General features: G+C 42.8%; 1 protein-coding gene across 9 annotated transcripts in view; it reads left to right on the forward strand.

The window, feature by feature from the left end:
* Nucleotides 1–255: 255 nt before the first annotated feature.
* Nucleotides 256–26,461, forward strand: part of LOC112068813 (ras association domain-containing protein 8) — a 30,539-nt gene continuing 4,333 nt past the window's right edge. The window contains exons 1-4 of one of the 9 annotated variants that reach the window (XM_070438310.1): nt 256–503; nt 16,487–18,139; nt 19,161–19,214; nt 21,844–22,781. In XM_070438310.1, coding sequence (XP_070294411.1) covers nt 21,933–22,781 — 849 coding nt within the window. In that variant the 5' untranslated portion in view covers nt 256–503; nt 16,487–18,139; nt 19,161–19,214; nt 21,844–21,932. Of the gene's footprint in view, nt 504–11,304; nt 11,626–16,472; nt 18,140–19,160; nt 19,215–21,843; nt 22,782–26,281; nt 26,363–26,461 lie in introns of those variants that run through there. The other 8 variants (XM_070438308.1, XM_024136020.2, XM_070438309.1 and 5 more) reach the window with 8 other exon arrangements.

A 26,461-nucleotide genomic window follows, 5' to 3' on the forward strand; every position in this document is an offset into this window, starting at 1 on the left:
TGTTCCCAGGGCGCCGAAGACGTGAATGTCAATTAAGGCAGCCCCACCCACCTCTCTGATTCAGAGGGGTTGAGCTAAATGCAGAAGACACATTTCAGTTGAAGGCATTCAGTTCTACAACTGACTAGGTATCCCCCTTTCCCTTTATATAATTTATTTTTTATATTATACGAGGGACCTTTATTGTGAAGGCTGAAGGAATTTACCCGGAAATGATACATACTCTGCGGTCCCCTTACAGTTGCCAACATTACACAAAAAGGAGCTGGAATCTGATGTCCTACAACGGATTGCACAGTAAACACGCGTGAATATGCAGAGCGCAAACTTTAATTAGGTAGCCTATTTGCACAATATATAAACCTTTGGATTATGCAATAAAATAACCTGCGGAGAACAATTATATATCACCGGATTGAATGCCTGAGCGAATTCAGAGTGGGACCAGAGAAAGAGGGGAGCTTCTCATACACTTTTAGCCGGAGGACTGCGGCTGGAAAGAGGTAAATGGATTTTGCAATAGGCGCAGCCAATGCCTTCGCAGTACAGCGTTAAGAGCAAAAAAAGAGCCCACCATAACTCAAGTATGATGGTGCTTATAGCTGGAAATGTAAAATTGCAGTGGTATAGCCAATGCATTTTCATTCTCACTAAATTAATTAATCTATGTTATTTCTACCAAGAGAAATATACCCACATACATTTTGTGTGGCCTCAAATATTAAGTTTGGGTTCCAAAAAAAGAGTCTGATCATATAAAAAATACTGCCAAATGGGATTAGGGACATTTTCTCTAATTTAATAGCCTATGGATGTAGGACCCCTTGAGTAGGCTAGGTGACCTAAACAAATATCTGAACTGGTTGCAGAGAGAATACCTTGCCACTTTGAATGTCAATAGAATTTGGATTAATAAGAAAAAGTGTGTGTGGTCACTACTGTAACTCGATTAAACTTGTCAACAGGACCTGAAAATGACTACAAATATATTTATAATATATATTAAACATTGGTGAGCAATTCTTTAAATTTTTTAAATAAATGTATCCAACAACTAGAAATATTGTGTAATGCTCCAGGCCGTCTGAAAGTTGTGTGTGACACAAGGGGCTGGATTCAATCAAACCTGTCATCATGTTCATGCAATAGGCTTTTTCAATGACTGTACTGTGCCATAACATTCATGCTCTCTCCCAAAACTGATAGCATCTATGTTGAAAATAATCTACAGTGCCTTCACAAAGTATTCACACCCCCTTGACTTGTCCACATTTTGTTGTGTGACAGCCTGAATTTAAAATGGATTAATTTGAGACTGTGTGTCACTGGCCTATGCACAATACCCCATAATGTCAGGGGAATTATGTTTTTAGACATTTTTACAAATGAATAAAAAATGAAAAGCTGAAATGTCTTGAGTCAGCAGTAAAAATGTTTTGCATGGACTCACTCTGTGTGTGATAATAGTGGTTATCATGATTTTTGAATGATTACCTCACCTCTGTACCCCACACATACAATTAATTGTAAGGACCCTCAGTTGAGCAGTGAATTTCAAACACAGATTCAACCACAAAGAACAGGGAGGTTTTCCAATGCCTTGCAAATTGCCCGTAATGGTAGAGGGGTAATAATAAAAAAGCAAACATTAAATATCCTTTTGAGCATGGTGAAGTTTTTATTTAAACTTTGGATGGTGTATCAATACACCCAGTCACTACAAAGATGCAGGTGTCCTTCCTAACTCAGCTGCTGGAGAGGAACAAAACCATGAGGCCTGTGATAGAAAACTGAGGATGGTTCAACATTACTCCACAATATTAACCTAAATGACAGAGTGGAAAAAAGGAAGCCTCTACAGAATAGAAATATTCAAAAACATGCATCCTGTTTGCAATAAGGCACTAAAGTAAAACTGCCAAATATGTGGAAAATAACTTAACTTTATGTCCTGAATAGAAAGTGTTATGTTTTGGGCAAATCCAACACATCAGGGAGTACCACTTTTCATATTTTCAAGCATGGTGTTGGCTGCATCATGTTATGGGTATGCTTGTCATCGGCAAGGAATAGGAGTTTTTTAGGATATAAAAATAAATAACGGAATAGAGCTAAGCTCAACCAGGTTTTCCTCTAGGATTTTGCCTAAGTCTGCTTTCCACCAGACACTGTGAGACAAATTCACATATCAGCAGTACAATAACCTAAAACACAAGGCCAAATATACACTGGTGGTTTACTAAGACGACATTGAATGTTCCTGAGTGGCCTAGTTACAGATTTGATATAAATCGGCTTGAAAATCTATGGCAAGACTTGAAAATGGCTGTCTAGCAATGATCAACGACCAACTTGACAGAACTTGAAGAATATTGTACAATTGAGGTTTGCAAAGCTCTAAGAGAAAGACTAAATTGTAATCGCTGCCAAAGGTGATTCTACAAAGTATCGACTCTGCTGTGAATACTTACATAAATGTTTTATATTTCATTTTCAATACATTTGCAAAAATGTCTAAAAACATGTTTTCACTTTGTCATTATGGGGTATTGTGTGTAGATGGGTGAAAAAACAACAATTTAATCAATTTTGAACACAAAATGTGGAATAAGTCAAGGGGTGTGAATACTTTCTGGAGGCACTGTAGATGCCTTTCTTTCTTTGACCCCTAATATTCTGAACCTATTTTATAGATCTATTGAGTCTGTCAATTCTTATTTACAATGACGGCCTACCCCGGACGACGCTGGGCCAATTGACTCAGGGGTGTGAATACTTATGTAAATGAGATATTCCTGTATTTAATTTTCAATGGATTTGCAAACATAATAGTGTAGAAGGTGAGGGGGAAAAATCTATTTAATCCATTTTGAATTCAGGCTGTATCACATCAAAGTGTGGAATAAGTCAATTGGTATGAATACTTCTGAAGGCACCTATTTTATGTGACAGTGGTGAAAAAACATAAGCATAAGTGCTGCTTGTTTGAATTGAACCTTCCGTCTCATTTCTTTGTTTGATGTGGCAGTTCTGTTTTCTGCTGACTGTTTGTCTAACAAGTTGGAGTCTGAGTCCCTATTGAGCTTCTTGCCAAGGACATTTAGAGTAGCACTTTATTACATGGTACATAAGTTACCAGGTATTTACTGAAAAGTTACAGGGTACAATGGTAATCACACAATGCAATAACCAATTAATTGTTTGTTTCTTTGGGATTCATTTGAACAGGTACCACTAGGCACCAATAGATACCATGCCATGTTGTTACCAGTTATTTACCAGAAAGTACACATTGTTACTACATATATACATACTGGTAATTTCCTATTAAAGCAGTGGAAATAGTAGGCCTATCGTAAAATAAAGAACCACTGAAAGTAGAACTACAAGTTGTAAAAGGGACAGCAGAAGTTTCAGAAAAAGCAAAAACTCACATCTTTTCAAATTGTTGCTGTTTACTCTTACGATTTAAAACAGTCCAGAGGGCCTCCTGAGTGGCGCAGTGATCTAAGGCACTGGATCACACTGCATCACACTGCTAGCTGTGCCACTAGAGATTCTGGGTTCGAGTTCAGGCTCTGTCACAGCTGGCCGCGACCGGGAGACCCATGCGCACAATTGGCCCAGCGTCATTCAGATTAGAGGAGGGTTTGCCGAGCAGGGATGTTCTTGTCCCATCGCGCACTAGCGACTCCTGTGGCGGGCCCGGCGCAGTGCACGCTGACACGGTCGCCAGGTGCACGGTGTTTCCTCCGGCACATTGGTGCGGCTGGCTTCCGGGTTATGTGAGAATTGTATCAAGAAGCAAGAGGCTTGGTTGGGTTGTGTTTCAGAGGACGCACGGCTCTCAACCTTTGCCTCTCCCGAGTCCGTACGGGAGTTGCAGCGATGAGACAAGACGGTAACTACCAGTTGGATATCACGAAATTGAGGAGAAAAAGGAGTAAAAGTTAATTAAATAAATAAATATAAAATAAAATAAAATACTCCAATATATTTTGGTTTGGTTATTTTGCCCTTCAAGTGAACAACCACCTACTGGATGGTTTACATGGTATGACAATGTGCAATCAAACAGACAATCCACTGAACTCAAGCAGAGTTCAACACGTGTTTGTACTGTCACTGACAGTACTTTTCTCCTCACATCAATACACTGTCCGTGTATGGGGCTGTGTTAGTCGTGAATTTACATTGTGTAATGGTTCAAAGCTCTTTTAGGATTGATACTAATCTGTGAGGTAAAGGACTGTGAAACTGCATGTAGCACAGCCGGTGAACAACACAAACACGGGTTTTATGGAATCCCTGTTAATGGTGACAGCTGATGAGTGGCATCACGGGAAATGAGGCATTGTTGGTGTTATACAGGTGGATTTGCTGAATGTTATCAGCAGTGATTAAATATTCCAGTTTGCCAATAAAATACTGGGAAGAGGTGAACGGAGGCATACAGTACCGCTGGAATGAAACAACACTAGAAAACGTCCTTTGCTAAACCTAAAAGAGCAGACCAGCTTTGGGGATGAAGTACTTTTTATACTGTGTCTTTTAGCTAAAACACATTTTAATTATCAGAGGGTCCAAAATCTTTGAGGGATTACCAGGGTTGTACAGTGGGTGGGGCAGAAATAGTTGTTTTCAGGCAGCTTCAGACATCAAGAGAGACCAGGATTTACTCCCCCGCACTGTAGGCCTCCTCTTCCCCCTGTGGGGAGACCTGAGCATGTTTCTCCAGAGTCGTGGATCTTATTTCATTGCTAGAGTATATACACTGGTCTGTAATTACAGGTGGCCTACCAGGACCCACATTTGGAATTAAAGTTCATCCTTGAAATAAACCAAAGGAATGAGGACTACTTTTTAACAACATACATGGAAAATGTGACAAAAACACATTTACTTGAAGTACAGTGCAGATGCAAAGTTTGGTAAGAGAATGACTGTTTGTGCTGTCTGTCATTCTGTTACCCAACATTGCATCTGCACTGTTCTTCAAGTAAATGTGTTTTTGTAAAATGTTCAGTGGAAATTGTTAAAAGTAGTGCATAGAAATGTTATGTTTTGTTTAACTTTGCAATCATTGGTTTTTGTTGGGTATACATTTTAAAGTGAAAATTGCACATGGGCTAAAACTCCTCTCTGTCGAGCATAGCTGGGGGAGTGTTGGAAGGTTGCACATGTTTAGGGCTCATTGTTTTTGGATGAAAGGTAAAGTGTACACACTCCATATAGCAACTAATTATTAGCTAAGCTAGTTATTATTTCAACTAGTGTGTCTTGAGGATCTACACACCAGGTCTTAATTAGTCTGTGAAAGGCCAAGGTGGAAAACCTGGCATATACTGCGGTCCTCTAGCCGGACAGGAGTTGTGTACCCCTGCCTCTCACCCACGCATGGAATCTCTGATCTAGATGCTGTTATACAGTAGCACAAATTGCTAGAATACTTGAAATCCTCCTCATACAATAAGCTCACAATAGTGGCCTAGGACAGTGTTTCCCAAACTCGGTCCTGGAGCCCTCTGGGTGCACGTTTTGTTTTTTGACCTAGCACTACACAGCTGATTCAAATTGTTAGCCTAGATTCACAAGTATCTGTAAGGTCCCTCAGTCATGCAGTGAATTTCAAACACAGATTCAATCACAAAGACCAGGGAGGCTTTCCGATAGCTTGCAAAAGTGTTGAATGCGTTCCACAGAGATGCTGGCCCATGTTGACTCCAATGCTTCCCACAGTTGTGTCAAGTTGGCTGGAAGTCCTTTGGGTGGTGGACCATTCTTGATACACACTGGAAACTGTTGCGTGTGAAAAACCCAGCAGCGTTGCAGTTCTTGACACACTCAAACCAGTGTGCCTTGCCCATTCACCCTCTGAATGGCGCACACACACAATCCATGTCTCAATTGTCTCAAGGCTTAAAAATCCTTCTTTAACCTTTCTCCTCCTTCATCTACAGGGATTGAAGTGGATTTATCAAGTGACATCAATAAGGGATCATATCTTTCACCTGGATTCACCTGGTCAGTCTATGTAATGGAAAGAGCAGGTGTTCCTAATGTTTCGTACATTCCATTAAATATTGAGCGCCTTGGTACACCAGTTACTGAAAGGACTATTGAGAACCCAGATGAACTTGTGAAAACACATGACAGATTGCACGCTGTGGCTTGTTTACTACTACTTGGCTTTCTCCATCCCCTGTTGTCAACATAAGCTCCTCTTCTTACAGGGTTAACAGCTTATTGCTCTCCCCAAGCTGCTTACGTTCAACCTTTGAGGCTCCACATTTTCTCACTAGGAGCGATGCAGTGGAAGATGATTAGGTGCGCCATCCTGAGTGATGGGATTTTAAGCATGTGACCAACAGAGTGAGCTGATTTAGCTATGTGTCTTAGTTCACTATTCCTATTCGTTAAGGTTGGCCTTAGAACTGGAAAAGGCGGCTGTGCATTTATAAATAAAATAAAAACCGTTATGAACCAAACATGCAGATTCAAACATCTATTTTGTTTTTACGCTGGTATTGTCATCAGTAGTGGAAGATATGGTTTTGATAATGTCTGCCGACTACAGTAGACCACCAGACTGTTGTATAAGTAGCAGCATCAGTTGAAGGCACATTTTGTGTTTTAATTTGAAGATACTTCATATCGTGTCCTGTTGAACTACCCCTCCTGAAATTGAGATTCATTCGAAGCTGCAGTCTTTTCCTTCAATTACTCCATGAGGCACTAATCCTGCAACCCTTGCCCCCCTTCAGAGCAGACTAAGTTAGATCTTGACAGCCACACTTGGTCATGTGGGACTCTACCATGTGTCTCTTCTTTTGTATTGAACCGTTCCAAAACACAAGGTTCTAAGCATGTACTGAACCTTTCCAAAACACAAGGTTCTAAGCATGTACTGAACCTTTCCAAAACACAAGGTTCTAAGCATGTACTGAACCTTTCCAAAACACAAGGTTCTAAGCATGTGCTTTGGTTATAATTTGAGGCAAATCTTCCAATATTCAGGTAAAGTCATCTAGTAAATCTGGCCAAGCAAGACTAGCCAGTACCCTGTCAGTCCAACTACGCAACACTTGAGTGAGCTCATTCACTCATCCTGTGATCTTTCAAGAAAAGGCCTACTGGGGAAGGTCATTTATTTTTGGAACTCTTAAAGCCTATATAATGGAATTGATTTGAAAGTTAATCTTGTTCAACTATAGATTAACAGCCAAGTGCTAGAATTTTTCTAGGAGCAGCATTTGCTCAGTCATTTCCAGCACTGAATGAGATCAAGAAATAGATTCTCGCTGTGCCCAGTGAGTCACCACAACGGCGCAGTAAATTATTGCCTCATTAACCTCACTCGGTGACTTTAAATGAACATCTCTGAACTGAGCGTAAGGCTACCAGTCTACTACTAATAATAACCTCCCCTGATTCTAACAAAACTGACATCTCTCTGTGTGGCAAAGTGCATATTGTTTCCTTTTTTTTCTCTTCTCACTATGAATTCTTGCCTGCCTTCATTATAAACTGAACCTCTTTAAACTCTGATGACAGTGAGGCATTTGGAAATACTGATCAGACTAGCTGATTCGGTCCAAAGGAGCTGAATTCCGTTCTCCCTTCCTCCATCGCTCTTAAAGGGCACCAGAGAGACCAAAACTGTCTGTTTGGTGACTGACTAAGCTGAAGCTCCCTGTTATATAAGTAAAAACAAAATTCGCTGCTTGTGCTGCTGGAAAGGTAAGTCTAGGCTCAAGTTTCAGGTATTGTGAGTAAGAAATGTCAGTCACGTGTTGTAACAAGTGTTGAAAACACCCAGTTTTTGAGAAATTTTGGGAAATCTCTGTGATATAATTCCAGGCAAGACCATCTTAGGAACTCCTCTGCAGAGAGTGGGACAAGTCTGTGGTCCTCCTGCTGAGGGGCTTACCTGTGCAAATCTCACCTGTTGAATATGGCATGTCTTGTGAAGAATGCAACGGTTGGGGATGGAGATATTTGACAAATGACTGATGATGCCGACTGCCAATCAGCAATACTATCCATTTTATTTCCAGTACAGCACCCTAACATCAATTGTCTGTTTAGGCCTTCTTCTCGCTATGGTGGAATGAGTCAGGCATTTTACCTGTTTTAATTCCAAACCATCTTTGCTTCAAAATGAAATATCACTTTATCCAAGGGATATGTTGAGGTAAAATCTTGACATTTCCATTTTTTCACACTTGAAAGACTAGCCGCCCACTTTGACATTTCTATTAGCTGTTTCAAAGGACAGAGTTCCCTTGGCTTGGTTTCTGAAGCATGAAGGCATCGTCACCATACCAACAATTAGTATAAAATACAGGCAAAAAATGTCAGCACAATTAGGCTGATAAACTCTCTGCAATGGAGAGCTTGTAAATCTAGAATCCTTAGTTGCTACATCCATTTTTTTGACTTTTTCCACATTTTGTTGTGTTACAGCCTGAATTTAACATTTATTAAATTGAGATTTTGTGTCACTGGCCTACATATAATGGTAAAGTTATTAATTACACTTTGGATGGTGTATAAATACACCCAGTCACTACAAAGATACAGGCGTCCTTCCTAACTCACTTGCTGGAGAGGAAGGAAACCGCTCAGGGATTTCACCATGAGGCCAATGGATACCTTAATACAGCTACAGAGTTTACTACTTTAACAACTATTGATTTAGAACCACGGAGAGTTACCGCAAGTCCCAAAGAAAACACTATTCCAGCCTCCACTATTCCAGCACCATTTCAACTTCAACATTTCAACATCATCAAATCACCTTTGCTTAGTCTAATACAGTGACAACTAAAAGATACTAAAAACTATTTAGTCCAATCAACATAAGATAAATATGATGTGGTTGTCCATGGTTCAGATTTTTTGTGTGTGTGCAAGCGTTCAAGTAGAGAAACGCCAATGCCATCCTGTCTATGGCTCTGTCATACAGTACATGCTTTTATTTTTTGTTGTCCTAGGCTACCTTGCTTAAATGCTTGCTCGCTAGCCTAACTTCCTTTCATGGGCAATGTTAGCTTGTTAACATTAGCCTTCTACATCTAGCTTCATATTGAACTTCCATCCTCAGTCCAGGGGCACAATGTATACATTTATGGTTGGATCAGAATCGCCATTATAATCATTGGCCAGTATGGAGAATTAAGTAAAACCACAAGTCCAAATTCCTACCTCCATCCATGTGTTATTTTCCTAAATTAGCCAAGATGCAACAATTCAAGTTGTTTTTGTCAATGACGAAATTCTCTCGATGTGATACTCTTTCACATAGAACCCTTTTCCACCCTCTGTGGAACCCAAAAGGGTTCTACCTGGAACAAACATGGTTATACCTGGACCCAAAAGGGATTCTTCAAAAGGTTCTCCTATGGGGACAGCCGAAGAACACTTTTGGTTCTAGATAGCACCTTTTTTTTCTAAGAGTGTAGGCGTGAAGTCAAATCCAAACACTTTTTTTTAGTGCGCCAGGACCATTTCATATTTGAGCTCACTCAGTTTAGCTCAACGCTGATTGGCTATTATTTTATACTTTTTTTCTATCAAGGGAGGCCAAATGCTCGCAGGCTTCCCTTGCATTCAACGCTATGGGCAGCAACAATGTCATACTATTTTTGACCAGACAGATTGCCTACACATACACAGGCAGAGGGGGTGCTGTTTCACTTGCTCTGATCCTCTCTCTGGTGAGATACATTCAGCCTCTGGCGAATTGTAAGAAAGGTATAAAATAGAGACAAAATGTACATTCTTTTATGTTTTTTTCTAGGTACATTTTTGGGGGAATCCTGACTTCCCTTGGCATCCATGAATACATGCCACTGTCCACAATACTAACTTAATTGACATTGAAAAGAAGGAAATATTCCAAAACATGCATCCTGTTTGGAAAAAAGGCAGTAAATGTATACTGCAATTAATTATATGTCCTGAATACAAAGTGTTATGCTTGGGGCAAATCCAATACAACACATTACTGAGTACCACTCTCTATATTTTCAAGCATAGTGGTGGCTGCATCATGTTATGGGTTGCTTGTAATCGTTAAGGACTGCAATTAACTATATGTCCTGAATACAAAGTGTTATGTTTGGGGCAAATCCAGTGGTCAGTCCTTGCATCATTAACTCTATGAATTTGAGAGTGGTTACATTTGTCCAGGCCCATCCCTCAGCTTTTTACCAAAACCGAGGCGGTGTGTCACTTTATTGTTTCAACTGCGAATTCTAGCTTTAAGAGGGCTCTGTTCGGCCCCTTACAAAAAAATACTCACACCAAGACCCCACCAAGCCAGCCCAGGCATCATTAACATTAACATGGCTTCTGGTTTTATTGTCTGTTGCTGTGGCTGTGTTTTTGTCTATGATTCTGCAAATGTGTCTGTGATGTAGGCCAGAGTCAGTGTGTGTGTGTGTGTGTGTGTGTGTGTGTGTGTGTGTGTGTGTGTGTGTGTGTGTGTGTGTAACGGTCATCAATTGCTGACGTGGAGTAAAAATGCTGAATGATGTCATTGTGTTCAATGTCATCTGCTGCAACACTTTTCCTCTCCTGTATTGTTTTAAAAATATATATATTACCCAGACAAAACCTGCACTGAGGAACTCTCTTACCTCTAGCTTTGATAAAGAGAGTTTATGCTTATCCACGGTCTAGTCCACTCCACTCTGACCATATTGTAGAAAAAACGCGAAGTGACAAAAAAACATGGATTATTTCCTAATTGCCAGTGAATGTTTGTTCTTTCCCAGGGCTGAGCCAACCAATCCGGTCAGTGTTGTTGGGTCCTTACAAATCTAGGGGCCAGTTGCCATGGCGAGATATTGTTTTCATCCAGTCATGCCAGCACTGCCCATGTGGGCGGTCCACTCGTCAGCATGCTTTTTTGTTTGTGTTTCACTTGTTAGAACAACCCCCCTCCTCTGTGAACACATCCTTGGATCCTTTAAAGTTCTCTCCGTAGTGCATTGGTCTATCACTCAGGTTCATCTTTGGTTTTACCAGTGGAAAATCTGGAATAATATCTGTATTTTATCAACTGTACTTTTAATGGATTAGTATAGTATTTGGATTTCCTATTTACTAAAGAAATAACTCAACTTAATAACAGGCAACATCATGATATCAAAGAGCAATTTATTATGTGGCTCAACCATAGCAACTTCTATTCTCACATTTTCTCTCCTGCGAAGCTTTGCAAAACTGCCAACCTTTCACTCTTCTGTGAGCTTACTGTGCAGTAGAGTCCTTCCCCTCCCCCTGTCTTCGAGGCATGGAGAGAATGCAGGTTGAATAGAGGGCCAGGCTAAAGGGAACCCTAAGTTTAGCTCCAGGTTTTCAGTGGAGGCCAGACGGCCACCCTTCCTGGGTAAACTGTAGATACTGTAGCCCCTCAGCTGTCAGGGAAAGCAGGCTTCAGCCATGTGCTCGGACCCTGAGCAGGGAACCACCAAAGACCAAGGAGACCTGCCATCTTTAGGTCATCGTGTTTCACAATCTCTTGCCTAAACTGGCACCATGATTTAGTCTGTACTGAAGAAAAGTCCAGATTTCCCACTCCTGACTGAAAGGGAATTTGGTACCACCAGAAATGAGGTATTAAGGAAAACGCACTATCAAATGTTTTATGCATGTAGCTATACTAATTTGTCTGTGAAGCATTCAAACACTGCAAGTAGGCTAAATGACGCTCAAGGGCTCAAGTTTCTCCTGCCAATTCTGAGGCTGTGCTTGCATCTGGTTGCCTAATTCCTAAGTGATAATCTTACGATGGAGGGGCGAATGACTTCAGCACAAATATTCTCATAGATGTGTCCATACCATGTCCTGTTGGTAATTAGGAACACACAATATTGTGTGTATGTGGTCTTTGTTAGTTCAACTAGGGTCAAAACTATGATTGAGTGTCAATTGGCATTAAGACAGTAACAGTAGTACTGTATTTGATTAGCAATGTTGTGTCATCCATTACAGCGTATTTTCCACATTGATGATAATTGATTATGTATTTCATTGTTTAATAACATCTATTAAGGCATTAGGCATCCAAATTACATCAATATTTTGATGAAAGACAGGTGTTTTCTACAAAGCCAATTTGAAGAGTTTTCTGAGTCGGATGACATTTATACATGATCCACCAAAGAACCATGGTACCTGACTTGATCATTCTCTCACCCCAAACACAATACTTTGGCATAATCAAGACCACAGAAATCTAACCTTTGACGTAAACATGCCCCTAATTCATTACACATTTTGTATAGTCCCTTTGTTATGGGCTGGCTTGAGGTCAGATGTGCAGTGTGAGCCTTACATGCATGAAGTAACAGTACAAACATTACCAAAGCGGGCGACCAAAATTTTGCCCAGAGGGGGCCCCAGCGGACCGAGTTTGGGAAAAAACCCTGCTCTCGCTTCGTACTTACTTTTCATATTCCTCCTCCTCCATTACTGCTACAGTCAATTATTGTTCAAGCAGCCCCACATCCCATAGGGAATCACGAGCATATAAAACAACATATAATACCACTGCCCTCCAAAAACAAATTAAAGGAACACTCTCAAACAACACAATGTAACTCCAAGTCAATCACACTTCTGTGAAATCAAATCCACTTAGGGAGCAACACTGCATTGACAATAATTTCACATGCTGTTAGTTGCACAAATTGAATAGACAAAAGGGTGGAAAATTATAGGCAATTAGTAAGACACCCCCCAAAAAAGGAGTGATTCTGCAGGTGGTGACCACAGACCACCTCTCGTTCCTATGCTTCCCTGGCTGATGTTTGGTCACTTTTGAATGCTGGCGGTGCTCTCACTCTAGTGGTAGCATGAGACGGAGTCTACACCCACACAAGTGGCTCAGGTAGTGCAGTTCATCCAGGATGGCACATCAATGCGAGTGTGGCAAAAAGGTTTGCTGTGTTTGTCAGCGTAGTGTCCAGAGCATGGAGGCGCTACCAGGAGACAGGCCAGTACATCAGGAGACGTGGAGGAGGCCGTAGGAGGGCAACAACCCCAGCAGCAGGACCGCTACCTCCGCCTTTTATGCAAGGAGGTGCACTGCCAGAGCCCCTGCAAAATGACCTCCAGCAGGCCACAAATGTGCATGTGTCAGCATATGGTCTCACAAGGGAGGTCTGAGCAGATCCTCATCTCGCCGGTACTAATGGCAGTTCAAGAGCTACCTCTGCGCGAGCCCACATGGAGGGCTGTGCGGCCCCACAAAAGACAATGCCACCCCACACCATGAACTGCACCCCACACCCCAAACGGTCATTGCTGGAGGATGTTGCAGGTGGCAGAATGTTCCTCCACGCGGTCGCTCTCCAGCGGACTCTGTCCACGTCTGTCACCATGTGCCACTAGTGCTGCAGTGTGAACCTGCTTTCATCTGTGAAAGCACAGGGCGCCAGTGGCGAATTGCCAATCTTGGCTGTTCCTCTGGCAAATGTCCAAAACGTCCTGCCACGGTGTTGGAGCGTAAGCAACAACCCCCCACCCGTGGACGTCGGGCCCTCATACACCCTCATTGAGTCTGTTTTTGACCGTCCTTGAGCAGACCACATGCGCCATTTGTGGCCTGCTGGAGTCATTTTGCAGGGCGCTGGCAGTGCACCTCCTTGCATAAAGGCGGAGGTAGCGGTCTGCTGCTGCTGGTTGTTGCCTCCTACGGCCTCCTCCCACGTCTCCCCTGCAGTACGTGGCCTTGTCTCCTGGTAGCGCCTCCCATGGCTCTGCGACACTAACGCTGACAGACACAGCAAAAACCTTTCTTGCCAACAGCTCGCCATCTGATGTGCCATCCTGGATGAACCTGCACTCACCTGAGCCCACTTGTGTGGGTTGTCAGACTCCGTCTCATGCTACCCCACTAGAGTGACGAGCACACCGCCAGCATTCCAAAAGTGACCAACAACATCACCCAGGAAGCCATAGGGAACAGAGAAGGCTGCGCTCTGTGGTCCACCACCTGCAGGAATCACTCCTTTTTTTGCGGTGGTGTCTTGCTACAGTTGCCCTATAATGCTTCCAACCTTTGTCTATTCCATTTGCACAACAGCATCCGTGAAAAGTTTACCTTGTTCAATCAGTGTTGCTTCCTAAGTGGACAGTTTGATTTCACAGAAGTGTGATTGACTTGGAGTTACATTGTGTTGTTTAAGTGTTCCCTTTATTTTTTTGAGCAGTGTATATACAGCACCAGTCAAAAGTTTGGACACCTACTCATTCAAGGGTTTTTCTTTATTGTACTATTTTCTACATTGTAGAATAGTAGTGAAGACATCAAAACTGTGAAATAACAGACTACAGACTGTCAGCTTTAATTCGAGAGCATTTGAATCCATATCGGGTGAACCGTTTAGAAATGACAGCACTTTTTGTATGTAGTCCCATTTTAGGGGAGCAAAAGTATTGTGACAAATTCACTTATGTGTATTAAAGTAGTAGAAGTTAAGTATTTGTTCCCATATTCATAGCACACAATGACTCCATCAAACTTGTGACTCTACACATTTGTTGGATACATTTGCTCTTTGTTTAGCATTTAAAAATGTCCCCCAACATTTTTGGGAGGATGCCCCCCCGCCAATATGTACACCACAATTTCGCCCTTGTGAAGTAATGACATCCTTCATCCTTAGTAGTCAAGCTTATTTTTCCATCAAGGCTCTCAGTCGAAGAAGGGTGGTTTCAGTTAAACTTAACACGTGACAGATGTTGAATAGAGGATGGAGAGAGAATCTCACAGGGAGCTCCTCAGTCTGACACCCAGCCCCTGCCTTCAGAGGTCCTGTGGTCAAGATTCTATACCCCAATCCATATTTCTCAGTATTCCACAAAGGGTATTTTTATGATTTTATCAAATGCTTGAGGAATGGAATTTATTAGATTGGAAAACCACCAATCCTCTACATTGTATCATATAATCCCATATCTTTACCCCTCTGCTACCCAAAATATAATTTCCATGTGAACGCTTAACACCTGGTAGCCTGCACCTCACTCTCCTACCCCTGGGCTGTGTGCAGCATGGGAATAGCCCTATTAACAGCCAGTTACCAGGCGGCTCTGGCCTGGGGATTCTGCAGTAACTGTCTACAGTTACAAATCACTCTGCCAGTTCCCAGTGCAACACAACACGACTAGCTCAGTCAGGGAAGGCCTCAGTAACCAGAGGCGTCTCGGAGGGATACCCGTGGCAGGATGGTGTCAAACCAGAGGGAACGTGACAGGGAATTGTTGTGTTGCTGGCAGCAGGTGTGATGAAGATGCTTAAAGAGGCAAGGGAGCTGTTGCCGTCTTACGTGTCATTAGGGAGTTAAGGATCAGAAAGTGGATAATGGGACGAAACGGGAAAACGGATGGCCGTTCCGAGACAGGGATAAAAAATGACGCTTAAACTCCGGGCATCTGTGTTTCCCTGGCCCGGGGGGCTGGCGGTTCAGATCTGCACTGTTGCGTCTGCCTGATGCCTTGCCAGGTCTGTAATGAGTGCCTTTCAGCTAAGGTGATTGTGTCAGCAGTTTAAAGGGTTCCTCATGCAAGCGACCAGAGAAAGCTTTCCCGTAGGCATTACCAAATAGAACCGCCATCGTCAGATAGGGCTTCGAGACAGACCGACAGACACTGCATTAAACCCATTATTCCAATGATTAAATGTGAAACCAGAAACTGCAACTGAACTTCTGCTGAAGTTTCTCCTTCGTCCTTGGTAGTAGCTACAGAGGGACTCCTAAACTAGCTTTAAAGTGCATGTAGTGCAGCAACAGATTCCCAATTGTTGAGAGTGTGCGGTTTTGATTTATAAGCTTTTTTTCTATCCATGTAACCCCCATCGGTTTGGAAATTCAATGCTCTGATTCTATGGGATTGGCTGGCTGCCAATATTGACTGTAGCAGTAATAGGAGAGGACTATGACAAATAAGACACTAGAGCAGGGTTTCTCAAACTTGGTCCTGGGGCCCAACCCTGGGTGCACGTTTTGGTTTTTGCCCCAGCACTACACAGCTGATTCAATAACAACTCATCATCAAGCTTTGATTATTTGAAGCAGCTGTGAAGTGCAAGTGTAAAAATTAAAACGTGCACCCAGGTGGAGGGGGCGCCAGGACCAAGTTTGGGAAACCCTGCACCAGAGTAGGTGTGTTATTGTGATTATTGGCACAGCTGCAATGTGGTCAAAGATACGAAGCGATGTTGAGTGGTTTAATTCACATCAATGAACTGGCATCTTCTTTGCTGTCTCATCTCAGTTGTAGTCACCAAGAAAGTTGCAATTTCCCAGAACCTCTGATTTGTACATTTTTAAGCTTACTGAGCAAGATGGATAATTTAGCATTGTTTGTGAGTGTCTGTATTTCAGTTTTCGTGTGTGTGCATTTTGGAATACAGTGAACTCACAGAGCTATATAGTAAACCCAGCATTTGACAGACTCTGTTCTATAGAATGCTGGAGAGATCCTGTGTAGCGCCCCCTTGTGTGGATGAGGAATGACGACGCCCCTTCGATGAGAGCCATGGAGCTGAAAGTGTGGGTGGATGGAGTGCAGCGGATCGTATGTGGCGTCACAGAGCTCACCACATGCCAGGAGGTGGTCATCGCCCTAGCCCAGGCCATTGGTGAGTCAATCCATCCTGCAATATTGTCCAAAACTCAACAAAAAATATATAATTAAAGAGAGATCAAGGGATAAATTGAAAATAAGATTCAACTAAAGTGAACTACTGTACCGCTTTAAGCCTTACCACACTTCGTGTGAGAATGGATCCTTTTCCAGGACACACATCCACAGTGCATGCAGCATATTTGACAGTCCGTTTCTGAGAGATGCTAAAGATGGTGGAGTGCACCAAGATGAGAGTTGACTGGGAGTGAACGGAGATTGTGAGAATCAAGATGCGAGATGACTGGGAGATTGTGAGAATCAAGATTAACTGTTTTGGGATGATTCGTAGATGTCATTGAGATGCTCGCTGAGGAGAAGAGAGAACTACATGAAGACTGTAATGATTCTCATAATGATATCGCATTTATGTATGAGAAGCTATTACCCCAGCCCACATGTAGAGGCAACAAAATAAGTTTGAAAGAAGCTGTCTGTTCCCACCGCTTCTAGGGAGAAATAGCTGTAGAACCAGCATGGAGCCACTTTTAAAGGTTCACCTCTTTTGCATTATGGAGATGTATTGAACAGTCTGTGAGTATGGCTCAGCCCGACAATACCCTGCTTTCAGTTTATACTGTTTTCATTTCATACTGTTTTCATTTCATACTGCTGTCAGTTCATACTGCCGTCATTTAATTTCAAGAGCTGCAAAATCTGGACCCCTACAAATCAGCTGGGCTAGACAATTTGGACCCTCTCTTTCTAAAATTATCCACCACAATTGTTGCAACCCCTATTACTAGCCTGTTCAACCTCTCTTTCGTATCATCTGAGATCCCTAAAGATTGGAAAGCTGCCGCGGTCACCCCCCTCATCAAAGGGGGAGAGACTCTAGACCCAAACTGCTATAGACCTATATCTATCCTACCCTGCCTTTCTAAGGTCTTCGAAAGCCAAGTTAACAAACAGATCACCGACCATTTCGAATCCCACCGTACCTTCTCCGCTATGCAATCTGGTTTCCGAGCTGGTCATGGGTGCACCTCAGCCACGCTCAAGGTCCTAAACGATATCATAACCGCCATCGATAAAAGATAATATTGTGCAGCTGTCTTCATCGACCTGGCCAAGGCTTTCGACTCTGTCAATCACTGCATTCAGCAGACTCAACAGCCTTGGTTTCTCAAATGACTGCCTCGCCTGGTTCACCAACTACTTCTCAGATAGAGTTCAGTGTGTCAAATCCGAGGGCCTGTTGTCCGGACCTCTGGCAGTCTCTATGGGGGTGCCACAGGGTTCAATTCTCGGGTCGACTCTTTTCTCTGTATACATCAATGATGTCGCTCTTGCTGCTGGAGATTCTCTGATCCACCTCTACGCAGACAACACCATTCTGTATACATCTGGCCCCTCTTTGGACACTGTGTTAAACCTCCAGACGAGCTTCAATGCCATACAACACTCCTTCCGTGGACTCCAACTGTTCTTAAATGTAAGTAAAACTAAATGCATGCTCTTCAACCGATCACTGCCTGCACCCGCCCGCCTGTCTAGCATCACTACTCTAGATGGTTCTGAGTTAGAATAAGTGGACAACTACAGATACCTAGATGTCTGGTTAGACTGTAAACTCTCCTTCCAGACTCACATTAAGCATCTCCAATCCAAAAGGAAATCTATAATCGGCTTCCTATTTCGCAACAAAGCATCCTTCACTCATGCTGCCAAACATACCCTCGTAAAACTGACTATCCTACCGATCCTTGACTTCGGCGATGTCATTTACAAAATAGCCTCCAACACTCTACTCAGCAAACTGGATGTAGTCTATCACAGTGCCATCCGTTTTGTCACCAAAGCTCCATATACTACCCACCACTGCGACCTGGATCCTCTCGTTGGCTGGCCCTCGCTTCATATTCGTTGCCAAACCCGCTGGCTCCAGGTCATCTATAAGTCCTTGCTAGGTAAAGCCCCGCCTTATCTCAGCTCACTGGTCACCATAGCAGCACCCACCCATAGCACGCGCTCCAGCAGGTATATTTCACTGGTCATCCCCAAGGCCAACTCCTACTTTGGCCGCCTTTCCTTCCAGTTCTCTGCTGCCAATAATTGGAACGAATTGCAAAAATCACTGAAGCTGGAGTCTATATCTCCCTCACTAACTTTAAGCATCAGCTGTCAGAGCAGCTTACCGATCATTGGATCTGTACACAGCCCATCTATAAATAGCCCACCCAACTACCTCATCCCCATATTGTGATTTTTTTTCTCCTTTGGACCACAGTATCTCTACTTGAACATTCATCTTCTGCACATTTATCACTCCAGTGTTTCATTGCCTAATTGTAATTATTTCACCACTATGGCCTAATTATTGCCTTACCTCCCTAATCTTACTACATTTGCACATACTGTATATAGATTTTTTTATATTGTGTTATTGTTTGTACGTTTGTTTATCCCATGTGTAACTCTGTTTGTGTCGCATTGCTTTGCTTTGTCTTGGCCAGGTCGCAGTTGTAAATGAGAACTTGTTCTCAACTGGCCTACCTGTTTAAATAAAGGTGAAATATATATATTTTTAAATACTGCTGTCATTTCATACTGTTTTCAGTTCATACTGGCACAGTTTTGCACTTGCACTTTGCACTGCTTAGAACCAAAATTCTGTGGGAGAGGTGATCAATGGTTTATATACAGGGGAGAACAAAGTATTTGATACACTGCCGATTTTGCAGGTTTCCTACTACAAAGCATGTAGAGGTCCTGTAATTTTATCATAGTACACTTCAACTGTGAGAGACGGAATCTAAAAACAAAAATCCAGAAAATCACATTGTTATGATTTTTAAATAATTAATTTGCATTTTATTGCATGACATAAGTATTTGATCACCTACCAACCAGTAAGAATTCCGGCTCTCACAGACCTGTTAGTTTTTTCTTTTAAGAAGCCCTCCTGTCTTCTCCACTCATTACCTGTATAACTGCACCCTTTTGAACTCGTTACCTGTATAAAAGACACCTGTCCACACACTCAATCAAACAGATTCCAACCTCTCACAATGGCCAAGACCAGAGAGCTGTGTAAGGACATCAGGGATAAATTGTAGACCTGCACAAGGCTTGGATGGGCTACAGGACAATAGGCAAGCAGCTTGGTGAGAAGGAAACACTGTTGGCACAATTATTAGAAAATGGAAGAAGTTCCAAGATGACGGTCAATCACCCTCGGTCTGGCGGCCCATGCAAGATTTCACCTGGCGTGGGGCATCAATGATCATGAGGAAGGTGAGGGATCAGCCCAGAACTACACGCTGCGACCTGTTGTCAATGCTCTGAGCGAGAGCTGGGACCGACATGTCAAAGAAACAACATTAGTAACACCACTACGCCGTCATGGATTAAAATCCTGCAGCGCACGCTAGGTCTCCCCCTGCCTTAAGCCGGTGCATGTCCCCAGGCCTGTCTGAAGAAGCCTTTGCCAATGACCATCTAGGATGATCCACGATGTGATGGAATGGGAGAAAGGTATTGTGGTCTGATTGAGCAAGACCATCAGAGTTTTTGGTCCTAACTCACTCGCCAGTTTGGAGACAGCAAGATAGTGAGTCAACTATTCACCCCACGAAGGACCCTCCCAACCGTGAAGCATGGAGGTTGGAAACATCCTTCTTTGAGGGATTTTTCTGCAAAGGGACAGGAAACGACTGCACCAGCTATCTGAGGGGAGGATGGATGGGGCCATGTATCGCGAGATCTTGGCCAACAACCTCCTTCCCTCAGTAAGAGCATTGAAGATGGGTCGTGGCTGGATCTTCCAGCATGACAACGACCCGAAACACACAGCCAGGGAAACTAAGGAGTAAGAAGTAAGAAGTAAGAAGCATCTCAAGGTCCTGGAGTGGCCTAGCCAGTCTCCAGACCTGAACCCAATAGAAAATCTTTGGAGGGAGCTGAACGTCCGTATTGCCCAGCGACAGCCCCGAAACCTGAAGGATCTGGAGAAGGTATGTATGGAGGAGTGGGCCAAAATCCCTGCTGCAGTGTGTGCAAACCTGGTCAATAACTACAGGAAACGTATGATCTTTGTAATTGCAAACAAAGGTTTCTGTACCAAATATTAAGTTCTGCTTTTCTGATGTATCAAATACTTATGTCACGCAATAAAATGCAAATTAATTACTTAAAAATCATACAATGTGATTTTCTGGATTTTTGTTTTAGATTCCGTCTCTCACAGTTGAAGTGTACCTATGATAAAAATTACAGACCTCTACATGCTTTGTAAGTAGGAAAACCTTCAAAATCGGCAGTGTATCAAATACTTGTTCTCCCCACTGTAGGTCATTTGCTTTTAGAGAAAATACTTGGAGGTCCTAGAGGTAGCATATAAGGGTTAAATGAATCCATTGGATTTGTACATGCTATTCCATTGTGATCCATGCACAGATACATGATTGTAGGACTAACAGCTAAATACTGTGTCTTTTCATCAACAGTACAGGAGTTATGGTCCAAGGCCTCTTTTGTATGTGTTCAGGCTTTTGTCTGGTCCAGGGTACTTTGATGTGAAAGGCCTTCAGCCAGATTCAGCTGTAGTGACAACTGTGTTCCTTTCATAGGGGTTCTGCTGTTGAGAGGGGAAAGACTGTGGCTTGTGCTCTTATCTGCCGCAGAACACACACACACAGATTTGGGTCTGGAGGAATTTTATTGAACCTTACTCCAACCCTAGTATGAATGGGAACTGAACAACTGCTCCTATATTTGAATAGAGAAATCCCTGTTGGGTTCTTCCTAGAAAAAACAACCCATTACTCTGAAAACTCTGCACAGTGCACACCCACTAAACTGTGTCTCAAAGCAAGTGGGGTAATTGTGAATGGTTCTTCCATAGAGTTTCCCTGTTCTTAGCAGAGTTAAAGAGTTCAGATTAGGGTTGGTGCTGTGTTTCCGAATGCAGGAGGGGATAACAATGACACAGTCAATGGTAGATGATCTCTAATCTGCTGCTACTGCAGAGTGTAGTCTAGCTACTGGTCTGTATGTAACTGGTCACCGGCTGGTATGTGGCAAGAAATAGCAAACAACGTTGCCGTGTGACTACTGTACATTGGTCATCTAAGCCCAGTTACTTAGTAAAGCTCCAATTAATGAATCTGATCAAATCATTATTTCACTCTTTTGCAGGGCGTACTGGCAGGTACACGTTGATTGAGAGATGGCGGGAGACGGAACGCCACTTGGCACCGCATGAGAACCCTGTGGTGTCCCTCAACATGTGGGGCCAGTATGCCAGCGACGTGCAGTTGGTTCTCCAGCGCACCGGCCCCTCCCTCAGTGAACGTCCCAACTCCGACGGCACATTCCGTGTGCCCGAGCGCGGCCTCTACCGCCAGAGCCTGCCTCCTTTGGCCAAGCTGCGCCCGTCGGCCAATGACCGCTCACTCAAGCGTCGGGAGCCCAAACGTAAGTCCCTCACCTTCACGGCTGGGGTCAAGGGCTTGAGGGATATTTTTGGGAAGGGCAGAGATGCCGAGGCCAAGCAGCAGCAGAGAGCACTGAACCAGGGCAGGGGGGTGGTGTCTGTGCCCCTCAGTCCAGCCCGGGAGCTGGTGCGCTTGGTCCAGCTGCAGAAGGACAAGCTCCAGCTACTGGAGAGCCGGTTGCAGGGCTGTGAGGCGGAGCTACATGGCTGGGAAAGCGGTGATGGTGGTGTGTGCGTTGAGGGTCAGGGGGGCGTCGGTGTGCTGGAGGAGGAGCTGGCGCGTCTGGAGCAGCAGCTGCGGAGGAACGAGGTGGAGATGTCCGAGGAGGAGTTCTGGCAGAACGAGCTGCAGATCGAGCAGGAGAGCGAGCGGCAGCTGAGGGAGCAGTTCCAGGAGCTGATTGGACGGGTGCGGGAGTGCGAAGCCCGGCTGGGGGAGTACCTAACCCGTATCCAGGGCATGGAGGCTGACCTAGAACAGGAGACTGAGCAGAGCAGGCAGGCGGACGAAAAGGAGGCCCGGGCCCAGCTGGGGAAGGTTAGGGCGGAGCTGGAGCAGCAGGTTCAACACAGAGTGCAGCTGGAGAGCAGCTGCAGGGCTGTGGACCGCTCACTGGGACAGTCCAGCAAGAAACTACAGGTGAGCTTTGGTAGAAGGAAAAATGTATAGGAAAACAGTGATTGTACATACACAAATTCTGCAAAATAGGGTTGAAAACAACATTTATCATTGATTGGAAGAGACACAAACACCGTATGTAAAATGGATAATGGTGATTATACTGTGATGATACCTTTTGCAGAAAGAATTATAATGAAGTAAGACACGTAAGCCCATCTGGAACATATACAGTGCACCTACTCATTCAAGGATTTTTCTTTATTTTTACTATTTTCTACATTGTAGAATAATACTGAAGACATCAAAACTATGAAATAACACATATGGAATCATGTAGTAACCAAAAAAAGTGTTTAATAAATTTCTATTTGAGATTCTTCAAAGTAGCCACCCTTTGCCTTGATGACAGCTTTGCACACTCTTGGCATTCTCTCAACCAGCTTCACCTGGAATGCTTTTCCAACAGTCTTGAAGGAGTTCCCACATATGCTGAGCACTTGTTGGCTGCTTTTCTTCACTCTGCGGTCCAACTCATCCCAAACCATCTCAATTGGGTGAGGTTGGTGATCTGATGCACACATCACTCTCCTTGGTCAAATAGCCCTTACACAGCCTGGACGGTGGTTGGGTCATTGTTCTGTTGAAAAACAAATGATAGTCTCACTAAGTGCAAACAGATGGGATGGCGTATCGCTGCAGCAATGCTGTGGTAGCCATGCTGGTTTAAGTGTGCCTTGAATTCTAAATAAATCACAGACAGTGTCACCAGCAAAGTACCCCCACACATCACCTCCTCCATGCTTCACAGTGGGAACCACAACTGCGGAATCATCCATTCATCACTACCCTGCATCTCACAAAAACACAACGGTTGGAACCAAAAATCTCAAATTTGGACTCATCAGACCAAAGGACAGATGTCCATCCGTCTTATGTCCATTGCTCATGTTTTTGGCCCAAGCAAGTCTCTTGTTCTATTGGTGTCTTTTAGAGGTGGTTTCTTTGCAGCATTCGACCATGAAGACCTGATTCATGCAGTCACCTCTGAACAGTTGATGTTGAGATGCTGTGTTACTTGAACTCTGTGAAGCATTTATCAGGGCTGTAATCTGAGGTGCAGTTAACTCTAATGAACGTATCCTCTGCGCAGAGGTAAATCTGGCTCTTCCTTTCCTGTGGTGGTCCTCATGAGAGCCAGTTCTCATCATAGCGCTTGATGGTTTTGCGACTGCTCTTGAAGAAACTTTCAAAGTTCTTGAACTTTTCCGGATTGACTGACCTTCATGTCTTAATGCAACCGCTGTGTCAGGTTTCAAAAACTTTACGGAAAAAGCAAACCATGCAGTAATCTGAGTACAGTGCTCAGACACAAAACCAGCCATACAGATATCCGCCATGTTGGAGTCCAGTAAGTCAGAAATAGCGTTATAAATATTCACTTACCTTTGATGATCTTCATCAGAATGCACTCCCAGGAATCCCAGTTCCATAATAAATGTTTGATTTGTTTGATAAATTACATAATTTATGTCCAAATACCTCCTTTTGTTCGTGCGTTTAGCCCAGTAATACAAATTCATGAGGCGCGAGCAGACAAAGTCTTACAGTCCGTAGAAACATGTCAAACGATGTATAGAATCAATCTTTAGGATGTTTTTATCATAAATCTTCAATAATGTTTCAACTGGAGAAATCCTTTGTCTTCAGAAATGCAATGGAACGCAAGCTAACTCTCACGTGAACGCGCATAGTCAGCTCATGGCACTCTGCCAGACCCCTGACTCAAAGAGCACTCATTCCCCCCTCCTTCACAGTAGAAGCATCAAACAAGGTTCTAAAGACTGTTGTCATCTAGTGGAAGCCTTAGGAAGTGCAATATGACCAATATCCCACTGTATATTTGATAAGCGATGAGTTGAAAAACTACAAACCTCAGATTTCCAACTTCCTGGTTGGATTTTGTCTCAGGTTTTTGCCTGCCATATGAGTTCTGTTATACTCACAGACACCATTCAAACAGTTTTAGAAACTTCAGAGTGTTTTCTATCCAAATACTAATAATATGCATATCTTAGCTTCTGGGACTGAGTAGCAGGCAGTTTACTCTGGGCACCTTATTCATCCAAGATACTCAATACTGCCCCCAGCCATAAGAAGTTAAGGAGAAGTATATCTCTAATTCTGTGTATAACACCTGTATCTTATATTAAAGTTTATGATGACTATTTCTGTAAATTGACGTGGCTCTCTGCAAAATCACCAGATGTTTTGGAAGCAAAACATTACTGAACGTAACGCGCCAATGTAAACTGAGATTTTTGGATATAAATATGCACTTTATCGAACAAAACATATATGTATTGTGTAACATGAAGTCCTATGAGTGTCATCTGATGAAGATCATCAAAGGTTAGTGATTCATTTTATATCTATTTCTGCTTTTTGTGACTCCTCTCTTTGTCTGGAAAAATGGCTGTGTTTTTCTATGACTAGGCACTGACCTAACATAATTGTTTGGTGTGCTTTTGTCGTAAAGCCTTTTTGAAATCTGACACGTTGGCTGGATTCACATCAAGTGTAGCTTTAATTTGGTGTGAAATACTTGTATGTTTGAGGAATTTTAATTATGAGATTTCTGTTGTTTGAATTTGGCGCCCTGCACTTTCACTGGCTGTTGTCAAATCGATCCCGTTAACGGGATCTTAGCCGATCTCAGCCATAAGAGGTTTAAAGTAACGATGGACTGTCATTTGCTTATTTGAGCTGTTCTTGCCATAATATGGACTTGGTCTTTTACCAAATAGGGCTATCTTCTGTATACCACCCCTACCTTGTCACAACACAACTTACGCATTATTCATTCTAAAAATGAACTTTTAACAAGGGACACCTGTTAATTGAAATGCATTCTAGGTGACTACCTTATGAAGCTGGTTGGGAGAATTCCAAGAGTGTGCAAAGCTGTTATCGAGGTGAAGGGTGGATACTTTGAAGAATCTCAAATATAAATTTATTAAACACTTTTTTGGTTACTACATGATTCCATATGTGTTATTTCATAGTTCGATGTCTTCACTATTATTCTACAATGTAGAAAATAGTAAAAATAAAGAAATACCCTGGAATGAGTAGGTGTGTCCAAACTTTTGACTGGTACTGTGTGTTGTGTGTGAAGTGTTTATAGTATTATATATATATATATTATATATATATATATATATATATATATATATATACACAGTTGAAGTCGAAGTTTACATACACCTTAGTCAAATACATTTATACTCAGTTTTTCACAATTCCTGACATTTAATCCATGTAAAAATTCCCTGTGGTCGGCCAGTTAGGATCACCACTTTATTTTAAAGATGTGAAATGTCAGATATAGTAGGAGAGAATGATTTATTTCAGCTGTTATTTCTTTCATCACGTTCCCAGTGGGTCAGAAGTTTACATACACTCAATTAGTATTTGGTAGCATTGCCTTTAAATTGTTTAACTTGGATCAAATGTTTCAGGTAGCCTTCCACAAGCGTCCCACAATAAGTTTGGAGAATTTTGGACCATTCCTCCTGACAGAGCTGGTGTAACTGAGTCAGGTTTGTAGGCCTCCTTGCTTGCACACTCTTTTTCAGTTCTGCCCACAAATTTTCTATAGGATTGAGGTCAGGGCTTTGTGATGGCCACTCAATACCTTG

Source organism: Salvelinus sp. IW2-2015, unplaced genomic scaffold, assembly GCF_002910315.2.
Source record: "Salvelinus sp. IW2-2015 unplaced genomic scaffold, ASM291031v2 Un_scaffold743, whole genome shotgun sequence".
Classification (NCBI taxonomy): Eukaryota; Metazoa; Chordata; class Actinopteri; order Salmoniformes; family Salmonidae; genus Salvelinus; species Salvelinus sp. IW2-2015.